Raw genomic sequence first — 25,983 nt, 5'->3', positions numbered from 1 at the left:
AATATTAGTCCTTATAGAAAGCATCATATTGTCACAGATAATATAATGGTTTCTTCTTTTTTGTGGTCCTCGTAGGAACTTTTTAGAAAAGTTCGAAGTATCTTAAATAAACTGACACCACAGATGTTCAACCAGCTGATGAAGCAAGTGTCAGGACTTACTGTTGACACCGAGGAGCGGCTGAAAGGAGTCATTGACCTGGTCTTTGAGAAGGCTATTGACGAACCCAGTTTCTCTGTGGCTTACGCAAACATGTGTCGATGTCTAGTAACGGTAAGAAGAGAGGAAGGAGTAAAACCAGAAAGCTCCAAGAGGTATATTCTCCCCTCACTACACATTCTTCCCAGAAGTGTCGATGGGGCAGAGTAAAGGGGAGAATATATTTTTAGTACATATAATATTCTCATTGTATAAAAATAGCCTTGCTTTTTTATAATGTATTTTCACCTCTGAAGGGGATATGGAGGTAAGACTGAAATAGGCATGTTGTGGTCCCATGCAGTGTGGGGAAGATGAAAGAAGGTTAAAATTTGTAATGTGAAATTTTTGTCATGGGTAACCAGTTTTTCCTGGTGTATCGTCTTACAGAAATAAAGCAAATGCTTACATTTACATTTAGATTCAAAATTGGAAGGCACGTTGATTCTGAGTCTAGCCTTTGTAAAAGTGCTAGCATAGTTGTGGTCATAAAGGTTTCGAAACTGATGATACTCTCTTAGATACTATTAGATTTCTTTCTCTTTACATTGTCCACAGCCTGTCAAATCTAGGGCAAGAAAGAATGGGAGATCAAAGAGCCTCTGGTTAGTGTTCATTATCCTCTATTCTGCAGTCATAAAACTGCCATGTACCATCTGTGTTTTCTCTGCCTGTTACCAAGGTACCTGTATCAGAAATGTGTGTCCTTTAACATTTGAGTTTTTCTTGATTATCATACCTTATTGTCATTGTGCCTATGAAAATTCAAAATTCTATCATTTTATCCCAGTGCTTTTGAGTACCTGTGTTAAAAGTAGGTAAGTCTGTTGGGACTTAGGAAAAAGCACATCTTCTGTCTTCCAGGGACTGAAAATCCATATTGGAGAAAAATAGCATTAGCAAGGAAAAAAAACACTCATAAGGTATTTTGTGATGTTGTAGTGTCTTGGTGTCTGATTGGATGATTCAGCCTGAAATATCAAGTTGAAAGAAAAAGAAATCACCATATTCCTGGGAAATAACAAACTTTTATGAAGCAGGTAGAATTAGTTCAGCCTGAATGGAGAGGAGTGGCGAGTACAAATACAAGGAAGGAGGAATGTATTCCCGCAGGCTCAGGTCTCAGGCAACAAGCATGAGGATGATTGTAATACTTAGTACTACTAGTGATGCTGGGAAAGATTGAAGGCAAAAGGATAAGAGGGCGGCCGAGACTGAAAGCAGACTGATTCCTCACCAGCTCATGCCCTTTGTTTCATTGTGACAGCCATGAAATCCTGCAGTCAGAAATTAGAACTCGGACTAGATCCCAGATCTTCTGGCTCGTAATTTTATCCTTTTTACCAGTTTTTTATTGAATCAGTGAAGGGTTGTAAATTTTTGTTGTTATTATTTTGTTTTTTTTTAACACCAAAAAACATTTTGTATTGGGGTATAGCTGATTAACAATGTTGTGATAGTTTCAGGTAAGTGAAGGGACTCAGTCAAACAAGTACTTTAATTGAAGAATACTATTGATGAAAATGACCCTTAGAGGCCTGGCCATAATACAAGTTAGCTTGGAATGGGAAGAATTCACAGATAAGCCAACTACTTATGGGTCTTTCGTTGTGACATACCCTTTTATAATAAGAATTTTTAAACTTTATTGGATTTTTTTAAAATTATAAAATAGCAACCTATTGGAATAATTCAAAAAGAATAAGGAAATACACAGAAAAAGTTAATATTCTTCCCTTGAAGCCCCAGTCAGTTAAGTTTCCTTTCCTTCCAAGGCAATCAGTGCAAGTGATTGTATTGTTCCATAATTTTCTTTATAGTTATAAAATCATATCAAAGTATACACATATGTGTAAAGAAGATGTTTTTAATTTTTTGTTTCAATTGAATTATGTCATTATTTTGCATTTTGCTTTCTATCCCCACTTAGTATGTTTCAGACATTCCCATAGGTCATTGCAGATAGATTTTACTCACACTTTTAATAGATTCATATATCCCGTTATACATACCCACATACACATATAAATTTTCTTTCATTCATTTTCCCCTCTTCTGCCCCTGCCTCACCCCATGTTGTTTCTGGGTTTTGTTTTGGAGGGTTTTTTGCAACCAGAAGCAGTGCTGCAGTACACAGCTAAGTGCATTTATTCTTAGACACTGGAGCTTTTACTTCTTTAGCACAGGTTCCCCCAAAGTTACATACCAAAGAGTATTTATTTTTAAACTTTTTTATTGAAGTATAACATAAGTACAAATAGTTTGGAAAAAGGAAAATTGCTTGTTAATAGTTTTTGTTAAATTCAGTTCAGTTCAGTTGCTCAGTCGTGTCTGACTCTTTGCGACCCCATGAACTGTAGCATGCCAGGCCTCCCTGTCCATCACCAACTCCCAGAGTCCACCCAAACCCATGTCCATCGAGTCAGTGATGCCATCCAACCATCTCATCCTCTGTCGTCCCCTTCTCCTGCCCTCAATCTTTCCCAGCATCAGGGTCTTTTCAAATGAGTCAGCTCTTTGCATCAGGTGGCCAAAATATTGAAGTTTCAGCTACAAGATCAGTCCTTCCAATGAATATTCAGGACTGATCTCCTTTAGAACTGACTGGTTGGATCTCCTTGCAGTCCAAGGGACTCTCAAGAGTCTTCTCCAACACCACAGTTCAAAAGGATCAATTCTTTGGTGCTCAGCTTTCTTTATAGCCCAACTCTGACATCCATACATGACCACTAGAAAAACCATAGCCTTGACTAGACGGACCTTTGTTGACAAAGTAATATCTCTGCCTTTTAATATGCTGTCTAGGTTGGTCATAACTTTCCTTCCATGGAGTAAGTGTCTTTTAATTTCATGGCTGCAATCACCATCTTCAGTGATTTTGGAGCCCCCAAAATAAAGTCAGCCACTGTTTCCCCATCTGTTTGCCATGAAGTTATGGGACTAGATGCCGTGATCTTAGTTTTCTGAGTGTTGAGCTTTAAGCCAACTTTTTCACTCTCCTCTTTCACTTTTATCAAGATGCTCTTCAGTTCTTCGCTTTCTGCCATAAGGGTGGTGTTATCTGCATATCTGAGGTTATTGCTATTTCTCCTGACAGTCTTGATTCCAGCTTGTGCTTCATCCAGCCCAGCATTTCTCATAATGTACTCTGCATATAAGTTAAATATAAATTAATGATTTAAATACTTTCATAATGTTTAATTTTAAGCTACCACAGTAGTGTATATTTCATTGTATATCAGCAAAGTGAACATACCTAACTCTCTGGTCAATAAATGTAATTGTACCTTTCTTCCTTAAAGATGACCACTGTCCTAACTTCTAACATCATAGCTAACTTAGTTTTGAGGTTTGTTTTATTTAACTGTGATTTGTTTTATTTAAGGTTGGCAGTGGGACTATTCATAAATTTCTAATACAAACCAAATACGAAAATCAAACAGCCATAAAAATAATGAAAACCTAAATATGAAAAGCTAATCTCTTAGTAGAAAAAGAAGGCTATCTTCATGAACTTTGGGGGAAAATTTCTTCAGCAAGATGCAAAATAAATATAAAGGAGGAAAATATCAAATATGACTGTTAAAATGTATAACCCTTGGTGCACCAATTGATGCTATAAATAAAATAAAAAGGTAAAGCCACAGCCTGGGAGAATATATCTGAAATGCATGTAGCTGCCAAAATGTTAGAATCCAGAGCTGAAGGGGAAAAAAGCAAATCAGTAAGGAAAAAAAAAAAAAGCCCAATATAAAAAATGGACAGTTCATAGAAATGAAATCCATTGGCTCATAAACTTAAAAGATACTCAGTGTTATTCATTATTAGTAATAAGAAATGACAAGATACAGTTCTGTGCAAGTCACATCCATGAGAGTGAGGGTAAAAAGCAAAGATGAGCATTATCACTTTGGAGAGTAATTAGACAACAGTGGTGAAGATGTTCATATGCTGTTCCCCAGTACTTTCACTTCTTGGTGTATATCACAGAGAAATTCCCATTTGTGCACAAGGAATCATATATTAGAATGTTTATGTATTGATTTTAATAGTGAACAATAGGAAGCAACTATAATAAGCTTAAAGAAGACAGAAGAATATAGTACAGTTTATTTTACAAAATAATTAGGCACACAAGGAAAAAAGACAGCATGAATGAGAACCAACAACGAGCAAATGCCCTATGTGGGGCTCCAGATTCTGGTTTTATCAGGCACTGATGTTAAATGAATTTGCTTACATTAAAGGTGATAGATTTGACGATTTCAGTAGAGAAAAAGTATAAAAAGGACTGAACAGAATTTCCAAAACTGAATATTAAAATTAAGAAGACAATAAGTAAGAGGGTTTAATAGCAGATGAGACACACAGCTGAAGAAAAGAATTATGAACTAGAAGGTAAGTGTACAGAATCCAGATTGAAGCACTGAGACCCCCAAAAAGAAAATTGAGAGGTTCAAAGATGATAAAAGATCTCCTACAATCCCCAAGCATGGCTTTTTTTAAAAAGGCTGAAACAAAGCTAGTAAAGCTGATTACAGGAAGAAAAACATATTAAAAAGAAACAATAATTTGTCTGCAAGTTTCTTAGGACACAAAAGTCACCATATACAAAAGAAAATGTTGGTAAATCAAACTACATTAAAATTAGCATTTTTCATGAAAAGATGTCACCATTAAGTAAAAATGCAAGCCACATGTTAGGAGAAGATAATTGCAGCATAAAAATCCAATAAAGGACACACCAATCGAGAAAGTAGCATTGACACGTATACACCATATGTGAAACAGCTGACCCAGGGAGCCCAGCCTGATGACCCGGGGGGTGAGGAGGGCGTTGGCAGAGGGAGGCGCATGAAGGATATATGCACATACAGTTATGACTGATTTGTGTTGCATGCAGAAACCAACACAAGACCGTAAAACAGTTTTCCTCCAATAATTAAAAAAGTATTGAAAAAACTTACATTAGTAAGAAAATAGCTTAATTTTTAAATAGACAACAAGACTTAAATATTTCACTAGAGAGGTTATCCAAATGACCAATAAATATGAAAAAAAAATATCAGATAAAACCATGCAGTAATACCAGATTGCTAAATTTACCAGATGTTTGCAGATAGGTGAAGCACCCAGAACTGTCAAACAGGGCCAGTAGGAATGTAAATTGTAACAGTCACTTTGGAAAAGAGTTTAGCATCATCTACAAAACCTGGAGGTTTTTTTTTTTTTTTTTTTCCACTTTGGAAAAGAGTTTAGCATCATCTACAAAACCTGGAGTTGTTGTGTTTTTTGTTTTTTTTTTTTTTGCTATAACCAGCATTTCCATTCTTAAGAATATATGCAACAGATAAACATACATTTCTGATGGGCCAGGAAGCATATGAAAATGTTTGTCATTATTCATAATGAATAAAAACTTGAAACTGCCTATAAACAGTAAAATGGATGAATTGTTGCCTGTTCGCACTAGGACAGTCAAACCAAACTACAACTGAGTGTACATGGCTGTAACAAGAAAAAGCTTTAGCAGAAGAAGCCAGACCCGAGAGTATATGTTATATTGTTTGTTTATTTAAAGTTCAAAAACAAATGCGGGATTTGGAAATGCATATCGGGATGGTAAAACAAAGAAAAGCAAGAAAGTGGTTATTATAAAAATACAGGATAGTGGGATTAACTGTGAAGGCTGGAAAGTGGTAGTGCTTTGAAAGCATTTAAGTGAAGCTCTGGGAGGCTTCAGTGTTCTTAAAGCTAAACTTTGAAAAGAAGAAGAGCAAGCAGTAGAGTGAAAAAAATTTTTTTAACACTCAGGGCCCTTAAATTGAATATTTAGTTTCTTAAAAATGAAAGATGAAGGTACATATATCAAGATACTAAGTTTTAGCAAACTTGAGTGATGACTCCTTGAGTGTGTGCTCTTTTATTTTATACTTTATAAAGGAAGAAGTGGAGTTAAGCTGATTATTTTCAGATGGCATCCATGAGCAGTGTTGTCCAAAATTGAAATGACAGTGTATGTTTCACTAAGGCCAGCTTAAGCAGATTTTTTTGCTTTAAGTTTTGGCTTCCTATTATAATGCTTCTTGTGAAATCAAACAAGAAGGATTTGCTCTGTGCAACATTTTCCAGTCCTTCTTCACCACAAGTGCTACTTGTTTTGTTTTTAACATAATTGTTAGTTTGAGAAACAGTTCCTCCAACAGAATGAGAGAAAATGAAGAGTGAATTTAAAAATTAAGATATTACCCAGGGGGGTATTCTTTTTCTATCCATTATATTCTTTCAGTTATTTCAGTAGCTTCACTTTCATTATCTGTAGGTTTTACTGAGACACATCTGCAGGTCAAATTGTAAGATCTTTGGCCTGGTTCATAGTCGTAAGAATGTATAGACTCAGGCCACTTGCATGGATCATCATGAATTTGAAGTATTGGAATCTAGTTATAATTGCCCACACAGTCATGTTTCTAAATAATAGTAGTAAAGAGTAGTAGGAATCATAGCAGTATTTTGGGAGGATGTGTTACATCTAACTGATAACAATCCTCACAACCATTTTATTATTCCTATTTTAAAACATTTTGTGGAAGTTGGAAAATTGCCTAAATAGGGATTTTATACATATGGAGGTTTCCAATGTTAAATGATAGAACCCTAGTTAGAACAAGAGCCAGTGAAAGTGTTAGTCACTCAGTCGTGTCTTGACTCTTTGAAACCCCATGGACGGCAGTCCGCCACGCTTCTCTGTTCATGGAATTTCCCAAGCAAGAATATTGAAGTGGGTTGCCATTTCCGCCTCCAGAAAATCTTCCCCACCCAGGGATCAAAACCGGCTTGCCTGCATGGCAGGTGGATTCTTCACCATTGAGCTACCAGGGAAGAATTGGACTATAAAGTCTGAGTACCAAAGAATTGATGCTTTTGAATTGTGGTGCTGGAGAAGACTCTTGAGAGTCCCTTGGAGGACAAGGAGATCAAACCAGTCAATCATAAAGGACATCAACCCTGAATATTTATTGGAAGGGCTGATGCTGAAGGTCAAGCTCCAATACTTTGGCCACCTAATGTGAAGAGCCAAATCATTAGAAAAGGCCCTGATGCTGGGAAAGACTGAAGAAGGCAGGACAAGAAGGCAGTGACAGAGGGTGAGGTGGTTGGATGGCATCCATGACTCAATGCACATGAGTTTGAGCAAACTCTGGCAGATGGTGAAGGACAAGGAAGCCTGGTGTGCTGCAGTCCATGGGATCATAAAGAGTTAGACACAACTTAGCTACTGAACAACAAGCTTAGAGACTTAGATCTCTGATTTTAAAGTCTCAGGGTTGGTTTTTTTTCTGACCTCAGGCAATAAATGGAGACATTTTTGGTTATGACTACTAGCATGTTAGTGCATAAAGGCCCAGGATGCTCCTGAACATCCTACAGTACACAAGACAGCCACCTACAACAAAGGGTTGTCCAACCCAAAACATTCCTAGTGTCAAGGATGAGAAACTTGGTCTAGATTGTTGAGATTTTAAGATTTAAGAGAATACTTATTGTCATTGTTCAGAACAGGGTTGTTTTGTTTTTGTTTTGTTGACCACACTGCACAGCTTGTTGGGGTCTCAGTTCCCTGACCAGGGATCGAACCCTCACCCTCAGCAGTGAAAGTGTGGAGTCCTAACCACTGGACTGGGAGGGAATGTCCTCAGAGCAGTTTTTAAGCCTTTTTTCTGCCTCTTTGTCATTCACTTTGATCACACACCTCCATAAGCCACTTTGCAGTTCTTGCCTAGGGGAGGGCTTGAGAATACAGTTGTGTGTCAGTTTTCCTTGGCATTCTAAGGGGTGGTAGGTAGGCTTTCTGAAAAGGAATTCTTTAGATTTACAGAGGAAATTGATATAATAGTTTTGGCTTTACCAGTTGGCTCCGCATATCAGCCGGTGAAGAATCCGCCTGCAATGTGGGAGACCTAGGTTCAATCCCTGGGTTGGGAAGATCCCCTGGAGAAGGGAAAGGCTACCTACTCCAGTGTTCTGGCCTGGAGAATTCCATGGACTGTATAGTCCATGGGGTCACAAAGAGTCGGATACAACTGAGCAACTTTCACTTCACTTCACACCATATTTATTGTGTACACAGACACACTTGTTTAGATTTCTATGCAGCCTTTGCCAGGCTCTGCTAAGTGAAACCTCTGGCACATAAGACTTAAAGACATCATAAGTGGTAGTAACCTGGGCCTCTAGAGTATGTTGCTGCTGCTTCTGGTTCAAGTAGGAATGACCGCAGAGATCCGCAAGACCTCCTTCCCAAACTGTAGCCTGCCAGGCTTCTCTGTCCTTGGAATTTTCCAGGCAAGACTACTGGTGTGAGTTGCCAGTTTCTCCTTCAGGGGATATTCCCATTCCAGGAGTGGAACCCTGGTCTCCTGCACTGCAGTCGGGTTCTTTACCATCTCAGCCACCAGGGAAGCCCCCTTCACAGACTGCGGGGCATTTAACTAGAACTCAGTGCTTCTCTTAGGAGGAGAACATCTGAAAGGGAAAATGAAAGTGAAGTCGCTCATCGTGTCCCACTCTTTGTAACTCCATGGACTGTAGCCTACCAGGCTTCTCTGTCCATGGGATTTTCCAGGCAAGAGTGCTGGAGTGGGTTGCCATTTCATTCCAGGGGATCTTCCTGACCCAGGGATCGAACCTGGGTATTAGTTAAGTCCAACAGGAGACTGCCCACATTGCAGGCAGACGTTTTACCCTCTGAGCCACCAGGGAAGCCCCGAGGACATCTGAGTTGAGTGGCAAATAAAGAAGGGCAAACACTAGAAATTGCTATCCTGTATCTAAATCTATGCTTAAATAAAATTTTAAATTGGATTATTAGTCCTATCTATTGCACTGTTTCATTTTAATCAGAATTTAAAGAAAATCCCCAACTTGGAACTCCTTTTGAGCCTAAGTTCCTAAGAGTGGGGCACTGCTAAATTCCTAGCACCTGAAATGGTTTCTGGTGCATAATAGACCCTCAGACATATGTTTTGAGTGAATGAATAAATGCATGAATGAAAGTATAACTTGAGTTTATTTTGCACCTTAAGACCGTGCTTTTGTTACTTTTAATCTCTGCTGTGGCAGGCATGCAGACCTCAGCTGTAAAGAATGGCACTGTGGGTAAATTTTTGCATTCTGTGTCCTGTTATACCAGATCCAAGACTTTTAATGTTGCCACTTTAATGTGCCACTGAAGGGAAGATTGATGAGAAATGGCTTACCCTTTCATAACTTGACCACTCCCTTTTCAGTCTTGTGGACATCCCTAAATGCTGTATACCTCTTCGAATGTATCTAATAGAACACGTTTTGGTAGATGTGTTTATTGTACATACAGGTCATGTTAAGTTCATTTTTAGTTGGGAATTTACTAAGGTCAGGACATCACCACTGATAAATGATAGTATATCACTGTAGACCCAGGAGTTACTGTTGAACAATTGATTTATTGCTCTTCACTTCACATTTTAGAGTTAGTTTGGGCATACCACTTGTTTATATTATACTAGTCATTCCAGATACTTTACTGCCGACCAGAACATACTTTAAGCAAAATAGCTACTGGGCCATGGATTACCACTAGCATCTTTTATGTTCTGGGACAGTCCTGAAAATCCTGAGCATGCTAATAAGCAAGGCCAGGACTTGTCCTGTTTTCTAGTCTCCTGTTGGACTTAACTAATACACAACTGACAGCCCTTGGTGATTTTCAGGGAGTTTGATCCTTTTAAGGAGAAGTATTTACCGTCCATACTAACAAATGCATTAGCAGTACAAATCCTGTTGCTTGAAGAAAACGGCTACCTGATGCTGACAGCATTCATATCCGAGGTTGCTGGCTAACTGGCATGTGGCCAGGTCTCACTGCGATGAGATGGACACCGTTAGTTTACAGTAGTGCAGTGGCATGTGATTAAATTAAAAGGTAGGTGCCCTCCAGCAAATCTAGCTTACCAAGCAGTCTTGGTATAAAATATTCCCCATGACTCCCTCACTTTCTAAGGAATCATCTCCGAAACAACCCATCTGAAGCACTTAGCATCTTAGTTTTAATTCTAGACTACTGTTCAATGAAATTGTAGTTGTCTGAGAGAGAGCATCTTCTCACTGTGGCATGTCGCCTTTCATTTTTGGTATTATCCACGATCACATCTTCAAGCATCTACCTCTTCTCCTGTTAGGAACTGAATGTTTATCTCTCCCCCAATTTGTAGGTTGAAGCCCAACTCTCTGTGTGATGGTGTTAGGAGATGGGGCCTTTGAGAGGTAATTAGCTTTAGTTGAGGTCATAAGGATGGATCTCCCATGATGGAAATTAGTGCCTTTAATAAACAGAAAGAGGTACTAGAATTTCTTTTCCACCACATGAGGATAGAGGAGAAGGCAGATGTCTGCACAGCAGACATCCGAAGAAGAGCGTCCTTCACCAGGAACCAGATCCGCCTGCACCTTGATCTTGGACTTTCCGACCTCCAGAACTGTGAGAAATAAACATCCGTTGTTTAAGCCGCCCAGTCTGTGGCGTTTCATTATAGCAGCCCTAGCAGACTAAGACATTCACTCCTCATGTTCTCGCTAACCAAGTTTACTGAGTCTCCTGACCAGTCAGGTGTCCCCTGACAACACAAGTCAACTTAATACTATCATAATTTCGTAATTCTGTTGAATTTAACATCTCTCAAGAAGAAGATTACCGTGCATCACAGTTCTCGGGCCGTATCCTCCCTGGCCTATTTCCATATTTCCACAGCCCCTGTTAACCAAAACAAGTCTTTAGGGTGTTGTGTAGCCAGACCTTCATTCATTTAGAGACAAATGTGCTTGCAGGTCTGTGGTCATTCTGCTGATTGTTCCATTTTAATACTTCCTGTGTGGACATAGCTAACAAGCATATACAACAGTCACAGGTTCTTTATTGCCTGTACATGTGAACTGTTGCATGACCACCATTTTGGGATAGCAGATATTCTCTTGCCTTTTGTGGTTCTCTCCCTAATTGCTTTATGAACTAACTTAAACACTTCCTTTGATGTTTATGTTTTTACAATATAGATTTCTCTTAAATTTTACTAATAAATTGGATGCCTAAAGCTGCACTCGGGTTAGACACAGGGATTGTGCCTCCCTTGTTTGGATGATGAATGAATTTGGGTTAAAAGAATTGCCTTCATTTAAAATCAAGCAAAAAAAAAAAAGAAAATCACGTGAGCGAATCTTTTCAGTATAGCCTTCTCTACATAAAAGGTATAAAAAGGAAATCCTTCACTACATTTTGTGTAGGGAAATTCTCCCTTGCTTTATGTCATTTCTACTTGTTCCTTCCTGTAAATAAAACACACAAGTTGTATTTATTTGACCTTTCTGACTCATTTTAGTTCTGGTCCCTCTCACTAAGACAGTGGCTTGAATGTTCACATTATCCACATTTTTCCCATCTTCTACATAGTAAATCCATAATTCAGGGAAAATCTTTTTAAGGCCGATAAATTGTGCCCAGATGATTTTTATCCTATCAGTCTATAATGTCCTTAGTGTTTATATAGACAGTGGTGAATATGCTAAGAAGTTGGCAAAAACCTCTTGATGTGTTTATTTGAGTTCCTGTACAGTAGCAAATTTAATGTAACTGCTGAATTTTAGAACCTTTGCTTTGTTCTGGAACCTAACATCATGCCAGGTGCTCTATTACATAGAACCTCTCAGATATGCTGCTACTTTATATTCTGGGTTGTAGATAGTCAAAGATCGAGTCTCCTTTTGGCTTCTGCTTTGAAAACCCTTTGCCCTCATGTTTCGTTTCTTTAAGGCTAATTAAGCACCTGCTCTCAGAACTTCCCTGGTGGTCCAGCCCTCTGTGCTCCCAGTGCAGGAAAGCTGGGATTGATCCCTGCTTGGGAAACTAGATCTCACATGCCACAACTAAATGTCTGGCATGCTGCACCTAAGGTTCTGCAAAGCCAAAAAAGTACACATAAATTAAAAACCTACCCTCCTGTGTGATCATAGAATGGGCCTGACTTTGACATAACCTGTTGTCACTTGTATTTGTATGGCCTGAACGTGGGCATAAGGACATGTTAGCTTTCCTGTGATTGTCTAAAAAGAATCCATGTTTGATGTTCTTCTCCTCTAAGTTAAAAAAAGGTGGAATGAAACATTGGGCTCTGGTTGGTAAGAGCTGGCCTTGTTGAACGGTCTTCGTGTCTCACTGGGAATGTGCTGGAGAGTGTGCTGTCAGCTCTAGCACAGATAAGCTGTGGCATCGTAGTCCTCGAGTTTCTATCCATGCAGCCTTGATCAGCAGCTGTCTAAAAGTCCATCCTGGTTGCTGACTCTTCTGTGAATATAAATACAAGGCATCCCGTTTTTTATTAACTTCTCCCACTGAATGTAGGACAAAGACTTATTTCAGGACTTTGGGAGCCACTTTGTGATTCTAGGAAAATCATTTTTCCATATTGCCATGGCTGTTCAAAATGGTACTCGGGATTTTGTCTGTAAAATAGAATCTTATAGTCAATCACTATGCTGGTTCACTTTCTTTATATTCTGAATAAGAATGTCTCTGTATTTAGTTACAAGTAACCTTGAAGGTGAAGCTATTGCAGTTACTAGAAAACAATTGTCATTGGGTTTGTATGGACATCTTACAAGCATCTTGCCTCCAGCCGGCCCCTTCCCTGTCCTGAGTCTTTCTGTGTATCAGAAGAATGTGTCTAAGATGGACATTTGTTAGACAACTCATAGAGAACTAGTATTTTCTTTTGGCACATAAGAAATAATCAGTAAACATAGTGTATCGGTAGACAAGTCAGATACTAGCATTACAGTGTTGTGACATCCCCCTTGGGAAAAGATGTCTCAAATATTCTGAAACGTGACCCTCACACACACACACTTCTGCATCTTTCTAGAATAAGGATCTCACCTCCAGCAGTTTTCCTACGGCCATGAAATTCTCCCCTGCTTCATTTCATTTTTATTGGTTTCATTCTTGAAACCAAAGTACCTACTGTAGTAGTTTGAAAAACAAAAATAATAACCTTTGACAGTTAAAAAGGTCTAGAGGAGTGCAGAGTCATAGTTTAATAGTATTACAAGGATTTCAAAGTCAGCTAGAGGCACAACCAGCCATAGAGGATGCGGCACACTTATATGAGAGGAATGTGTGTTATTTCTGTATAAAATTTAAAGCTCCTTAACCATTGAAAACATGAAATGCCTAAAGCTAAATCGTGTATCTTTTGTAGAATGCTTACCTGTGGTTCGGTCAGCATTATTTTGCACAATAAAGAAAATAGATATTTTGAGAGAATCATTGGATTTCTTTAAGTAATCTTGCCACATTTGCATTTTCCCATCTGGATGCAGCTGAAAGTACCCATGGCAGACAAGCCTGGTAACACAGTGAACTTCCGGAAGCTACTACTGAACCGTTGCCAGAAGGAATTTGAAAAAGATAAAGCCGATGATGATGTCTTTGAGAAGAAGCAGAAAGAACTCGAGGCTGCCAGTGCTGTAAGTGTTTTCACAGAAAAACTGTGCTTGTGCGCTTTGAGTGTTACCAGAATTTTCACGAATCCGGCTACCTCATCGTCCTGCTACTTCAGTAGGCGCCTGTGGCCTTTTCTTCAGGTGGAGCTATACTGTATTGATGTTTAGAGGAAAGCTTTATTCCTTTCAGCGCCACATGTTAAAACAACTCAACCTTCTAAGACAGGGATTCAGAACCTAGACTTCAGAGAGATTACTGAATTCCAGCAATCTCCTGAAATGGATGTGAACTTGTGGGTATAGTTTTATTTTCTGAATAGGTCTGTGGTTAACTGTCAGAACTTCAAAGGGTCTACCTGACCCTTAATTTAAACAAGAAGTTTATTTAAACAACAAGACACTTGACTTGAAGGGAAAATTATATAGGATCATTTCTTCTTTTAGAGTAATTTATCCTTACTTAAACAGAGATTGCCCTACGTGTAACAGCTACATACAAAAAAGTTATAAAGTTGTCACTGGTTTTACAATGGTAAATGAAAAACATTAAAATCCTCCAATCAAGGAGTGCAAGAATTTTTATGTGGTTCTATTTTTGTTAGACAATGAAAACAAAATAATATACTGGAGTATAAAGATAAGAGTTGATGAGTATGCCCCAAATGGAGATAAAGGGGATGTTTTCACCAGACCAGTATTTTTCCCCATCCCATCTTCATTTGGTGTCAGTCAAAACATACCATCGGCCCTGTCGTTTTTTTTTAAGTGCACTATGCGTGTGCATATACATCAGTTACTTTATGTATAGTAAGGGAATGAGAAAGGAGAAAATGAAAAAGTAGAGAAACTACAGTCTAGCAGTCAGGATGTGGTGGAACCAAATTGTGATTTTCTAACAGAGAGTGTCTTTTTGGTCTGGAGGAACAGAATTCTAGGGGTTCCCTATTTAGTAGACACCTACTATCTGCTGTTGGAACACAACAGTTGTATCCTCATCCTCCACTTCCAACTGTTCAGGTGTGTCTTTTTCACTGATTGGCTGCCCATCAGATCAGAATTGATCTGCCTCACTGACAAACCCTGTCATTCACAATAGGCTTTTATTAGGGTACTAAGTGGTGTATGCCTCTTAATGTTAAACGGCACCTCTGAACCATCCTGCCCCTCCACCTTCAAATTAGTATGATTGTTTTTCTTGGTTTTGACTCCTTCCTTGAGCTTTTCATCAGCAATGCCGAGCTCCATAGTCTCCCTAGCTGCCGCTTCATAGGAGACTTGCCAGGTCTGCACTGAACGAGCACATAGGCAACACCAGTCACATGTATGTTTTTAGCATCTTTTGAGTAGTACAATCTTCATCATCAGGATTCTGTTATTCTTCCTTATGCAATAGCCAGAGGAGAGGACAAGGCTTCATGATGAACTGGAAGAAGCTAAAGATAAAGCCCGGCGGAGATCCATTGGCAACATCAAGTTCATTGGCGAACTCTTTAAGCTCAAAATGCTGACTGAAGCCATCATGCATGACTGTGTGGTGAAGCTGCTGAAGAACCACGATGAAGAATCCCTCGAGTGTCTGTGTCGCCTGCTCACCACAATTGGCAAAGACCTGGACTTTGAGAAAGCAAAGGTACGACCCCCAAATCTCAGAAGCCTCCTGCAGGGACTCTTTGTCAGCTGCAGAAGTTGGCTGTCAACACAGGTCTCCATCTTATCCTAGCAGCCAAGGCTGCTTGCTTTTCTTTCGTCCTTCTCACTGTCAGTGTTGGGCCATGGTGCTCCTTACCACGTTTTCATTAAAGTCAGAAGTGAAGAGGGTCCAAAAGAATTTAAAAGCCAGGTCATGAATTGAGATTATTTGTCCCATGTCCTTTATTTTACAGGCCCTTCATATATATATGAATAGCAATACATTTCTGTGGACAGAAATTTGGGGGTGAGGGGGAAGCTATCAAGAGCCAGAACTGACAGCAAGACAAGAATGAAGACCTAGTAACTTTCTCAAGTTTATGCTCTAATTAATGACAGGGCTATCTAACCATAATATAAGAAATCATTAAAAATATTATAATTCAAACATAACATGGTACTGTCCAAATAAGGGGTAGGGAAATTAGAAACGCATCAAAGAAATAATGTCAGAAATGTTTTATAACATAGGAATCAGCTAGGGTTATGTTTGGCTGTGACAGAAAACCCCGAATATCAGTGTGTATGTAAGACTGAGGTTTATTTCTCACTCATGTAAATGAAGTTCAGGAGTAAAAATTCTAAGGCTGGCCTGGTGGCTGGCTAAGAGATGACAAAAAATTTCAGTTCCTCCAGTGTAACCTTTTGTCATCCCTAAGGTGTAGCCCTGGAGTACTTCTTGACATCATAGCCAAGAAGGTTAGAAAAGGGCAAAGGGCACAGCCATCTCTCTCTTAAGGGTCCAAGGGGATGCAGTAGAACATTTCCATTTATATTCTGTTGGCCTATATTTAGTCATATGGCCATGGCCTGCCGCCGGGAATGTGTAGCTTTTATTTTGGGTGTCATGTTCAATTAAAAATTCTACCACAATTCCTTTTGGCCAAAAGTTGTATTCCTATGCTGTCTTAAAATTCTGTGTGATAAAAACAACATTTGAATTCCTCAGCCAGGAATACCAGTGATTTTGTATCTTGCAGCCACGTATGGACCAGTATTTTAATCAGATGGAGAAAATTGTGAAAGAAAGAAAAACCTCATCTAGGATTCGATTCATGCTTCAGGATGTAATAGATCTAAGGCTGGTAAGTAGAAAAATCAACCTACCTCTTCAGTCTCTTTTCAGGATTGGCTTGGGGAGGATGTCGTAGGATTTATATGTGTAATGGCGTAATGCTTTTGCCGCATGACTCAGAACATGGATCGACAAACTGTGACGAGAGAGCTGTGTGGAAGGACAAAGAGCATATATACCTGCCTGTCTGTAACTTATTTCTTCTCTTTATTCTGGTGATCAGACCACTTTGCAGTTTTTAAACCAGCCATTCTGAATGCAAACTGTGGTCATTTAATTTAATCTTAGCATGCTAAATAATCAAGAATTCTCATCTTCAAAATAAATGTGTTTCTCTTCCCCAAGCCTTACATTTTAATCTCTGAAGTGGTGACATTGTCTGCCTTGCAGGTGTGTTACAAAGATTCAGTGGTTATGTATGTGCCCAGCTCACAGGAGATGTAGATGTTTTCCTCTCTGTTGTTTTTCCTGTATACCCTCTTGTTCTGCTGCTTTTTTTCCCTCCTTTGTCATGCTAAGTATAGTTTTTACCACTACCACCTGTTTCAGCTCCAAGAGGAAATACACTGCCACTGACCCTAAGCTAGAGGAAGTGAATATAGGTCCCCCTCGGTGCCCTGCCCTGCCCTCAGACCAGGCAGCATTGACGATGGCTCTTCATCTTACTAAGCTGAGACGTGACCTCAGGATCCTTATTAGCAAAGTCACTTCCAGTTGATCAGAATTTTGAATGCGATTTAAATCTATTTGCCATTCTTGCCTCAAACTAATATAAGTAAATGTTAGAAATTGCTCCGCCTCTTCCTTCAGTCACTCATATTTGTATCAGATATTGAAACTATAGCACAGAAGGGAAGGAATGGGAGAATTCTTACCCTTAGTGGAGAGGATAACTAGAGCTAGAGCTTAGAGCATTTTGTATAGATACCACAACCTCCATATGCGAGGAAGGAAAATGCTAGTCATCCTCGATTTAGAACCCCAGCGGAGTGTGATGTGAACTGAGTAGCAATATATCCGACAGTGTCAAGGCCAGAAGGCCTGATCTTTCTTGATTCCTCTTCTCTCTCCTTTGGAAAGTACGAAATGATAAAATGTACAGATAGGTGGCTAGATAGGTAGGTAGGTAGATAGTTGGGCCATTCTTTCACTCTGTATTTCTATCCGTTGGCTTCTGTATAGAGTGACTCAGTGGCTGAGGCAGATTTCAGTGTTCAGCACTGCATCTGAACTGCACACAGAGCCATCTGTGAGGTGGCTGAGCCTGCTGTAGCGCCAGGTTTACGTGTATGCTATGCCTTTCTAGCAGTGAAAGGAAGAAACCGATTTTTCTGAAGTTTCCTTTCTATTTTTAGTTATCTGGCTGACATCCTGGTTTTCTCCTTTTATAGTGTAATTGGGTATCACGACGAGCAGATCAGGGGCCTAAAACTATTGAACAGATTCACAAAGAAGCTAAAATAGAAGAACAGGAAGAGCAGAGGAAGGTCCAGCAACTCATGACCAAAGAGAAGAGACGACCAGGTGAGGGGTTGGTCTACCGGGCGCTAGGGAACTCAGGGGCTTGAGGGATGGATATGGTAAGAATTTTATACTCAGATGTGAGATGAGAGCAGAAAGACTGACCCAAAGAACAGAATGGTGAGTGGTAAGTGAAACAGCATCACCTGGAGACTGGTTGTGTAAAAACAGAGAATGTGGGAAGTACATATTATTCCTTTGATTACTCCAAAGTCAGCAATCAACAAGACTTTATTGAGCATCTTCTATATACTCAGTATAGGTGAGGGATATGAAAAGAAGTAGAAGATACAGCTCCTTCCCTCTGGAAGCCAGAACTAATAAAGGGAATGTTTTCAAGCAAACGGAAGATACTATCAGTTATGAAATGTATTCTCCACTCAGGCTGTTAAAATTGAGAACAGGCAGGATAGCAACCTGGAAGAAAGGGGCACTTGAACTGTGCACTGGTAGATGGCCAATATTTGGAAGGGATGGAAAAATTATAGTCATGAAACTAAAGTAAATAAATACTGTAAGCCTGATTAGAGTAAAATTTTAGTGTTGAGAAGGATTGAAAAAATCCGAGAAGAGTGGACCCAAATCAGGAACTTGGGCTTGAGCTGACACTGAGGAGCCGCCGCGTGCTTTTGAGCAAAGGCTTGATGATGGGCTGGATACATGTCAATAAAAGGGGTCTGCTGCTCCCTGGAGAAGACATCGATGCTGGGAGTGACTGAGGGCAGGAGGGGAAGGGGGCGGCAGAGGATGGGATGGCTGGATGGCATCACCAACTCAATGGGCATGGGTTTGAGCAAACTCTGGGAGATAGTGAAGGACAGGGAGGCCTAGCGCAGTGTAAGTCCATGGGTTCACACCGAGTCAGACACAACTTAGCAACTGAACAGCAGTGACCACATTGCTTGTCACACGATGAATCAAAGGGTATACCAAACTCAGAAACACTGTTCTCAGTTGAAATCCTATGTGGAAGGAGGTTAAAACTTGGTAGTGATAAAAATAAAAAGGAAGAAAAGAAAAAAAGGTGAAATAGTAAGCATTTTACACCTGAGAAAATAGAAAATTCTGTTGACTCAGTTTAGGAACATTGAAAGGAAACTTTTTCCAGAAAGGAAAGGAAATGATCGTTTTTCTTATAAGATTGTTTCTTCTGAGATGACATCCAAATGGGAACGCTCATTTTGTCCACTGTGCTATGACGTGCTCAGATGGTGAACAGGTCATATTAGTATAAAGGTTGAGGGCGTAGACTCGAGCCAGACTGTCTTGGTGTGAGTTTCAGCTCTCCTGCATCCTAGCTCCGTGACCTTGCGCAAGTCACTTAATCTATAAAATTGATCGAATAATAGTACCTAGGATTTGTGTGAGGCTGAAATGAGATAGGCAAAGTGTTCAGCATAGCAACTGACATTGACTAAATATTCAACAGCTATGATCTGGTATTTATCAGAGACACTGTATACTCAGTAAGTTCTGAGAGATGACTCCACCAGGGAAGAGAGTGTGCTTTCCATTCCCCAGGAGCAAGGAATAATCAAGCGTGTTCATGACCATTAGTATCACTTAGCAAAGAGAAAATCAAGAAGCATGTGAGGATTGAAAAAGCTTTTAGACAGACAGTTTGGTGGTCTTTCATTCAGTAAATATTTATTGAGTGCTTGTCACATAACAAGAGAGACAAAGTCCATTACTTCCTGCAGCTCACATCTTAGGAGGAACAGAGGGGAACAAATACTTAAATATGTAAGTTTGTCAGATATGTTCTATAGAAAAACTAAAACAGAGAAGGAGTAGGAATGCAAGGTTTGATGAGTAGAGAGGTTGCAGTTCTATATTAGGAAGATTGGGAAGCCTATTTAAGTTGGTGTTGTTTGAGCAAAGACTGAATGAAGTAAGGGAAGGAGTTAATTCATGTGCCTATCTGGGGAAGTGGGTTTTAGGAAAAGGAGATAGTAAGTACAAATGCCCTGAAGCAGCCTTTTCAAGCATCAGCAAAAAGGTCAGTGTGGCTAGAGCAAAGGTTATGGGGGGAGAGTGGTAGGAGATGGGGTCTGAGAGGCAGGGGCCAGATTACTTAGAGCAGATAAACCATTTATAAGGAGTCTGTCTTATTCTCACAATGAAATAGACAACAGAAGCATTTTGAGCAAAGAAGTGACAAGACCTGACTCATAATTTACTAGAGCCACACTAGCTGCCATGATGATAAATGGTGAGGATGAAAGCAGGAAGCCAGTAATGATGTTTTTATACCAGTTGAGGCTTATTGTTGGCTTAACCAAATTTGTAGTGTTAGTAGTGGTTAGAAGAGGGCTAGATGCTGAATATATTGAAAAGATTGAACTGACAAGATTTGCTGACAAGTGCAACGTGTGAGAAAGAGGAGTCACGGTTTTCTGCCTCTCAGGGCCTGAAAGTTTGGAGAAGCAGGTTTTAAGGGAATGATCAAACCATAGTGTGTCTTATAACATCATTAAGTGAAATAAACTTTGGAATAAATTATTTCCATCTTATTTCTCCCAAAGTATTCTCATCATTAACTCTATACGCATTAGATTTGGCCCTCCCTTAGGGAGGATTAGTCTAGCACTAAATCCTTGTTCATTTCTATGAGTTGGTTTCTGCCAGGTCAGTAATGTTTTATGAGAGATGAATACCAGTAGAGAGCTTCTACTTGAACTTTTCATGTTGTGGGTGGTAAGGAGACTGTCAGCAATTCTTTCACAGTTTCTTTTGTCTTTTTCCTGGGTTTTGATTGGAGCTGCTGAGTTGAAAAGGTTGTTCACCCTTTCATTGTCAAACTGATTTGAGACAGATGAGAGTCTGGCTCACTCTGTTTTTCCTGCAGGTGTCCAGAGAGTGGATGAAGGTGGGTGGAACACTGTTCAAGGGGCCAAGAATAGTCGGGTATTGGACCCCTCAAAATTTCTGAAAATCACGAAGGTGAGTGTGACGTTTAAGAACAACTTCAAATAGTCTCAAAAACATAACTCTCAAAATTACTTCTCACGTGAAATAGCCATATTACACATTTTACCGGGTAGTTGTGTTTTATTGCAGATGCATTTCTGCAGGGCAGCCTTAGTAAGCGTATTCTTACCTAGTTGTCCTGGAATTAGTCCTTTCTATTTGTATGAGTGTTAACTAAGAAGGACTAGATTATTTACTAAGGCTTATTAAATTGACTAGGTTAATTCTTAAAGGTATGAGATACTTAGTATAAGAGAGATGGTAACAAAAGTTCTTGAGAAGCCATAGTAAATTGTAAGCTTTTATGCATTGTATCCTTAGCTCTAAGGAAGGAGAAAGTGCCTTTTTAAGTTTGACCATGAAAGGAATGAATGACCTACCAGAAATTATTCTGTAATAAAGATTTACTGGACCATCACTTCACTTCACTTCCTTGTCTTGAGAGTCCATGGGCAGTAAGAGGAAAGAATTTTCTCCTGGCATATGTTTTCAGCAGTAGAAGTTGATCACTATATGTAGAGTAAAGAGAACCCTGGAGAACATAGAGAAAGTGGAATTACATTTTGTAAAAGTGGAAACTTCCACAGCCCACTGGGTTTTGCAGACCACTTGCAAGTGTGGTTTGATCCTCACTCGTCATACACTTTCCATAGATGTGAAATTAGCAGCCTGCCAGGAGGATACTAAAGACAGTCTAAAGCTCACAGTGAAGATATCAAATAGAAGATGAGCTGTGTTGTTTGCGTCCTTACAGTTTTGTCCAAGCATTGCTTCAGGATGAAGCATTCCCTCTCTGGATCTCTCTTGATGTATCAGCTAGGATCCTGTTTTCTAAGACTCTGGTACATTCTTCCAGTTGTTTATGTCCCAAAGAAGGAATTTCATTGCTGAATACAACTTGATTCTCATCCGCTTCCATTTCCAGCAAGAGACAGTTTTAACTAAAATCATTTGTCTGTGTTTTAAAATATTGTTTCTGTGCATGGGCGCTATAAAAAGGAATTGTTGGTATTAAGCCTACAACATCATTTCCTTAATATTTTTATAAATATATAAATTAAAATAAATGTGTGTATTCAGTTAGTTATACTGTTGGTACTCTATATAAATACTAGAAGCTCAAAACCATTAAGGAGATTCACTGTTAACTACATGCAGCAAGCAGCACTGTCAGAACGTAGTGGCACCTTTCTTATGAGGATCTGCCTTTCAGCGTTTGTGTGGTGGTGTGGATTTTATGAGGTACTCTGTGCATTTGTACTGAAGTTGTGCTGGGAGAGTTAAGTCTGAGAGCGATCAGGCACTCTAACTGTCCATCTAACATGTTCCTCTCTTTTCTCTTGTTCGCCGTTACTGAACCATGCACCTATCTCACCTCTCCTTCCCTGCCCCAACCTATTTTAGGCTTTGCTAAAATGTGAAATCTTTGGGTCTTTTGACCTGTTTCCTAACAGTCACTTGAAAAGATTAATGAGTTAATTTTGTAATATTTGTATATTCCTTTTTTTTTTTTCCCACTTTAAAATCCCTGGGCATTGTAAGAGGGACATCATTAGAAACTGCTTAGCAGATTGGCATACCATCTTTGAGGATCTGAATACATTCTCCAGGCCAGTGGTTTCCAGCTGTATTGGTGGACACTGGATTCCAAAGAGTTCTTCCAGGGCCAGAGGAATCCCAGTTTAATGGGAACAGTTCCAGCTTATGTTTTGTATATGGGCATTCCAAGCAAAATTTTGTTGCTGAAATTGATTTTATTGCACTGGGGGAAAAAAAGAGAAGATAAACTATTCTTCTAGAATAGTTCCTACTGTTGACTTGTGATCCCTTACTTTGCAGCCCACAATTGATGAGAAAATTCAGCTGGTACCTAAAGCGCAGTTGGGCAGCTGGGGAAAAGGCAGCAGTGGTGGAGCAAAGGCGAGTGAGACCGGTAAGTGTGGAGAGTTCTTTTCTCCGGAAGCTGGCGTTCTGCAGTCGTTTCACAAGCGTACGTTTTAGCGCAAGATCTATAAACTAATCAAGCCTAGATTTATTGGTGTCCCACTCTTAACATAATTGAGGCTTTCCTCCTCAGTATGGATCCTTAGGTATTTTGAATGTTTAAAACAAGTTGTCTCTTTTTTTTTAAATTCAAAGACTACTTAAAACTTTAATCTGTTTGATTCCTTTGGTTTTTTTCTTTGCTTTTTACAGATTCAATATAATTAGAAAAGTTACAGGGACTCCAAATTAAAATGGAAACTCATATTGCTGAGAAAAATAATATTATTACCCAGAAGCATTTAACTTTAGGGTGTTGTGAAAGAAAAAAGAATTAGATTAAAATATTTTTTCCAAATCTGTGTCAGAAGTAGATTTTGAGAGATTTGACTTTAGGACTTACTTACTTAGATCATAACAATTTAAACTTCATTGTTAACCTCCTTCCCATATTTCCCTTCTATTACATAATTTTGACCTTTTTTCTTTTAAATTAAATTATTCACTTAGACTCACATCCATACATTTACGTAAGTGACATCACAGCATTTTTTAAGTGAAGTATTTTCTTTTGGTTTCCCTTGCCTTCTTTCTTCCCCTATTTACCATTCCCATGCCCTACTTAGGATAATTTAGTTATATGTTTAAAGGAGCAAATAGTTGTAATGAATAAATATTTCTAAATTCTTTTTTACCTACAAAATCCTTCTAACACTGTGCTTCTAAGCGTATGGTCTGCGGACTAGGAGATTGGCATCAGCTGGTTAGGCTCGTTAGAAATGCCTAGCCTCAGGCCCTTCCCCACGAAGGCAGATCAATTAGAAGCTGCATTTTAGTCATGTGATTTGTGTCTTTTTCTCACTCCTTAATATCTATAGATGCCTTAAGATCAAGTGCTTCCAGTTTAAACAGATTCTCTGCTTTGCAACCTCCAGCACCTTCAGGGTCTGCATCATCCACACCTCTGGAGTTTGATTCCCGGCGGACCTTAACTAGGTAAGCAGTCTGCACATTAATAAAAATTGACCTGCTTGTCAGGCTGGCTGGCTGGTTGTCTGTCTGACACAAGACACTCTCTCTCTCTGATGATAATCCCTATGGGTAGATTCGTTTCATCAGTAAAGTTGATTTCCTCCAAGATAAGGAAGTTAGAGTGTTCAGATGAGGTGGAAGGGATATGCAGTAGCTTGCTCTGCTCAGAAAGCCAGGTGCGGCCGAGGAGCCCCGGGAGCTTGTGTCAGGGCTCCCCGAGGCGAGGTGCAGGTGCTCCAGAGCAACCAGCGCCCTCAGCTGCGGCCCTCAAGCTGCGTGGAAGGGCCCGACCGCCCACCCGTGTGTTTCTCTGTCACACTGCTCTTGCAGTTGCATTTGAGCTTGGCTTTTATTTTTCACTACTCTGTATTCTGCTGTCTTTCTCCTTCCATGTTTGTAGGATTCGTACAGTCAGGTGTTCCATTGGCTAGTTTACAGAGAGTGGATGAGAACCTGTAGGATAGTGACAGAATGAAATGTTTGGATGTAAGCGCCTTTGGGACAGTTTCTTTAACCTCGCAAACTTCTGCTTTTTATTATTATAAATTAATGTGACTAGGTGGGTTTTCTAAGCTGTATTACTATTCCTTTGGCTTCTGAAACAAAATGCAGCACTGGTGAACTTTTAAACAATAACTTAGATTGTCACTGAGCATCAGCTGTGCTACTGAGGTGTTTGTGGCTCTTTGCCCTGCTATAAATGTCCCCCGAAGGCTGTGCTTTTTGAGGACTGTGTCTGTTCCTGCATAGTGATTAGACCATTGCCTTGCCTCTAGGTCTTCCTTTTCTCATTTTAAATTTACCGTTGCTGATCTCTCTTGGGCTGAGGACCTATTTGCCCCGCTGGTTAGAATTGTCTGAGAGAAGAGTAGGAAGACAGGAAGATTCTCTCCAAAAATGAAAGTAGTGTGTGATTTGGGCTGTTCAAAAATTTTCCATGACTTGGTCCTCAGATATTTTCCATGTATTTGAAATTTCTGAATAAATATCATTGTCAAGTTTGTAAGACAATAAAACCATATTATTTTGGTACTCTTGTTTCCCTTTCGCTCACTTAGCTCAAACACTCATCACTGTCTTTCTTCTTAAAAGATTTTTTAAAATTTAAACAAGGAATTGCCATTGGCATTTAAAATTTTCAAGTGGTATCCCTTTAACATTTAAGGAAAAGCTAAAGCACATCTTAATCTCATTAAAGCACTGATTTTATTTGTTTATGTAAATACACTTTGGCATGTAATTGGTGCCTCATACATCTAAAGTTATCTGTGAAAAGTTTTCCTGCATACTTTTAGAACATCTTGGTGTTGTTTTATAATTTGAACATGGAATGGAGGTGGTCTTTATTTTGAGAAGTGTTGTTTTGTCTTTTAAGTCGTGGAAGCACGGGCAGGGAGAAGAATGACAAGCCCCTCCCGTCTGCAGCAGCTCGGCCGAACACTTTCATGAGGGGCGGCAGCAGTAAAGACCTGTTAGACAATCAGTCTCAGGAGGAGCAGCGGAGGGAGATGCTGGAGACCGTGAAGCAGCTCACAGGAGGCATGGACGTGGAGCGGAGCAGCGCTGAGGCGGAGCGGAGCAGGACCCGGGAGCCAGGTGAGGGGCTCTGTGTAAACAGAGACAGATGAAGACTGGGGCCTTAAATTTGGGCGGCGAAAAGGACAAGGAGACTTTGTGCCCTAGTAGATTTTCAGAATCAATACATGTTAACAGCACACAAGCCAGTGCTTTAAAAGTTAGAGGGTATCTTCCTAATCTTACGGTTCTCTATCCTGTGATTCACCAGTTTGTAAATTTTCCCCTTTCACTATTAAAAGCAATGAAGATGAGGTCCTTTTGCTGTATCTTGAGCAATATGAATTTCTCCCAAGGTCCCTAAATTGTACCCCCATGTGCATTAGGGTGTGTATCCTTTGTGAAAAGTGAAAGCTCAGTCCTGTCTGACTCTGCAGCCCCATGGACTATACAGTCCATGGAATTCT

At 39.6% G+C, this 25,983-nt stretch overlaps 1 protein-coding gene and 1 pseudogene across 13 annotated transcripts in view; one reads left to right on the top strand and one right to left on the bottom strand.

The window, feature by feature from the left end:
• EIF4G3 (eukaryotic translation initiation factor 4 gamma 3) overlaps positions 1-25,983 on the top strand; it is a 354,292-nt gene that overhangs the window by 291,112 nt on the left and 37,197 nt on the right. For 12 of the 13 annotated variants that reach the window (XM_018055176.1, XM_013974607.2, XM_018055170.1 and 9 more), the window contains 9 exons: positions 76-273; positions 13,609-13,755; positions 15,125-15,361; positions 16,401-16,505; positions 17,887-18,019; positions 20,865-20,959; positions 22,826-22,919; positions 23,848-23,965; positions 25,377-25,597. In XM_018055176.1, coding sequence (XP_017910665.1) covers positions 76-273; positions 13,609-13,755; positions 15,125-15,361; positions 16,401-16,505; positions 17,887-18,019; positions 20,865-20,959; positions 22,826-22,919; positions 23,848-23,965; positions 25,377-25,597 — 1,348 coding nt within the window. The remainder of the gene's footprint in view (positions 1-75; positions 274-13,608; positions 13,756-15,124; positions 15,362-16,400; positions 16,506-17,886; positions 18,020-20,864; positions 20,960-22,825; positions 22,920-23,847; positions 23,966-25,376; positions 25,598-25,983) is intronic. The other variant, XM_018055150.1, reaches the window with a different exon arrangement.
• LOC102172950 lies at positions 14,678-14,976 on the bottom strand (annotated as a pseudogene).

This window comes from Capra hircus, chromosome 2 (assembly GCF_001704415.2).
Source record: "Capra hircus breed San Clemente chromosome 2, ASM170441v1, whole genome shotgun sequence".
Classification (NCBI taxonomy): Eukaryota; Metazoa; Chordata; class Mammalia; order Artiodactyla; family Bovidae; genus Capra; species Capra hircus.
This window is presented reverse-complemented; position numbering and strand designations above follow the sequence as displayed.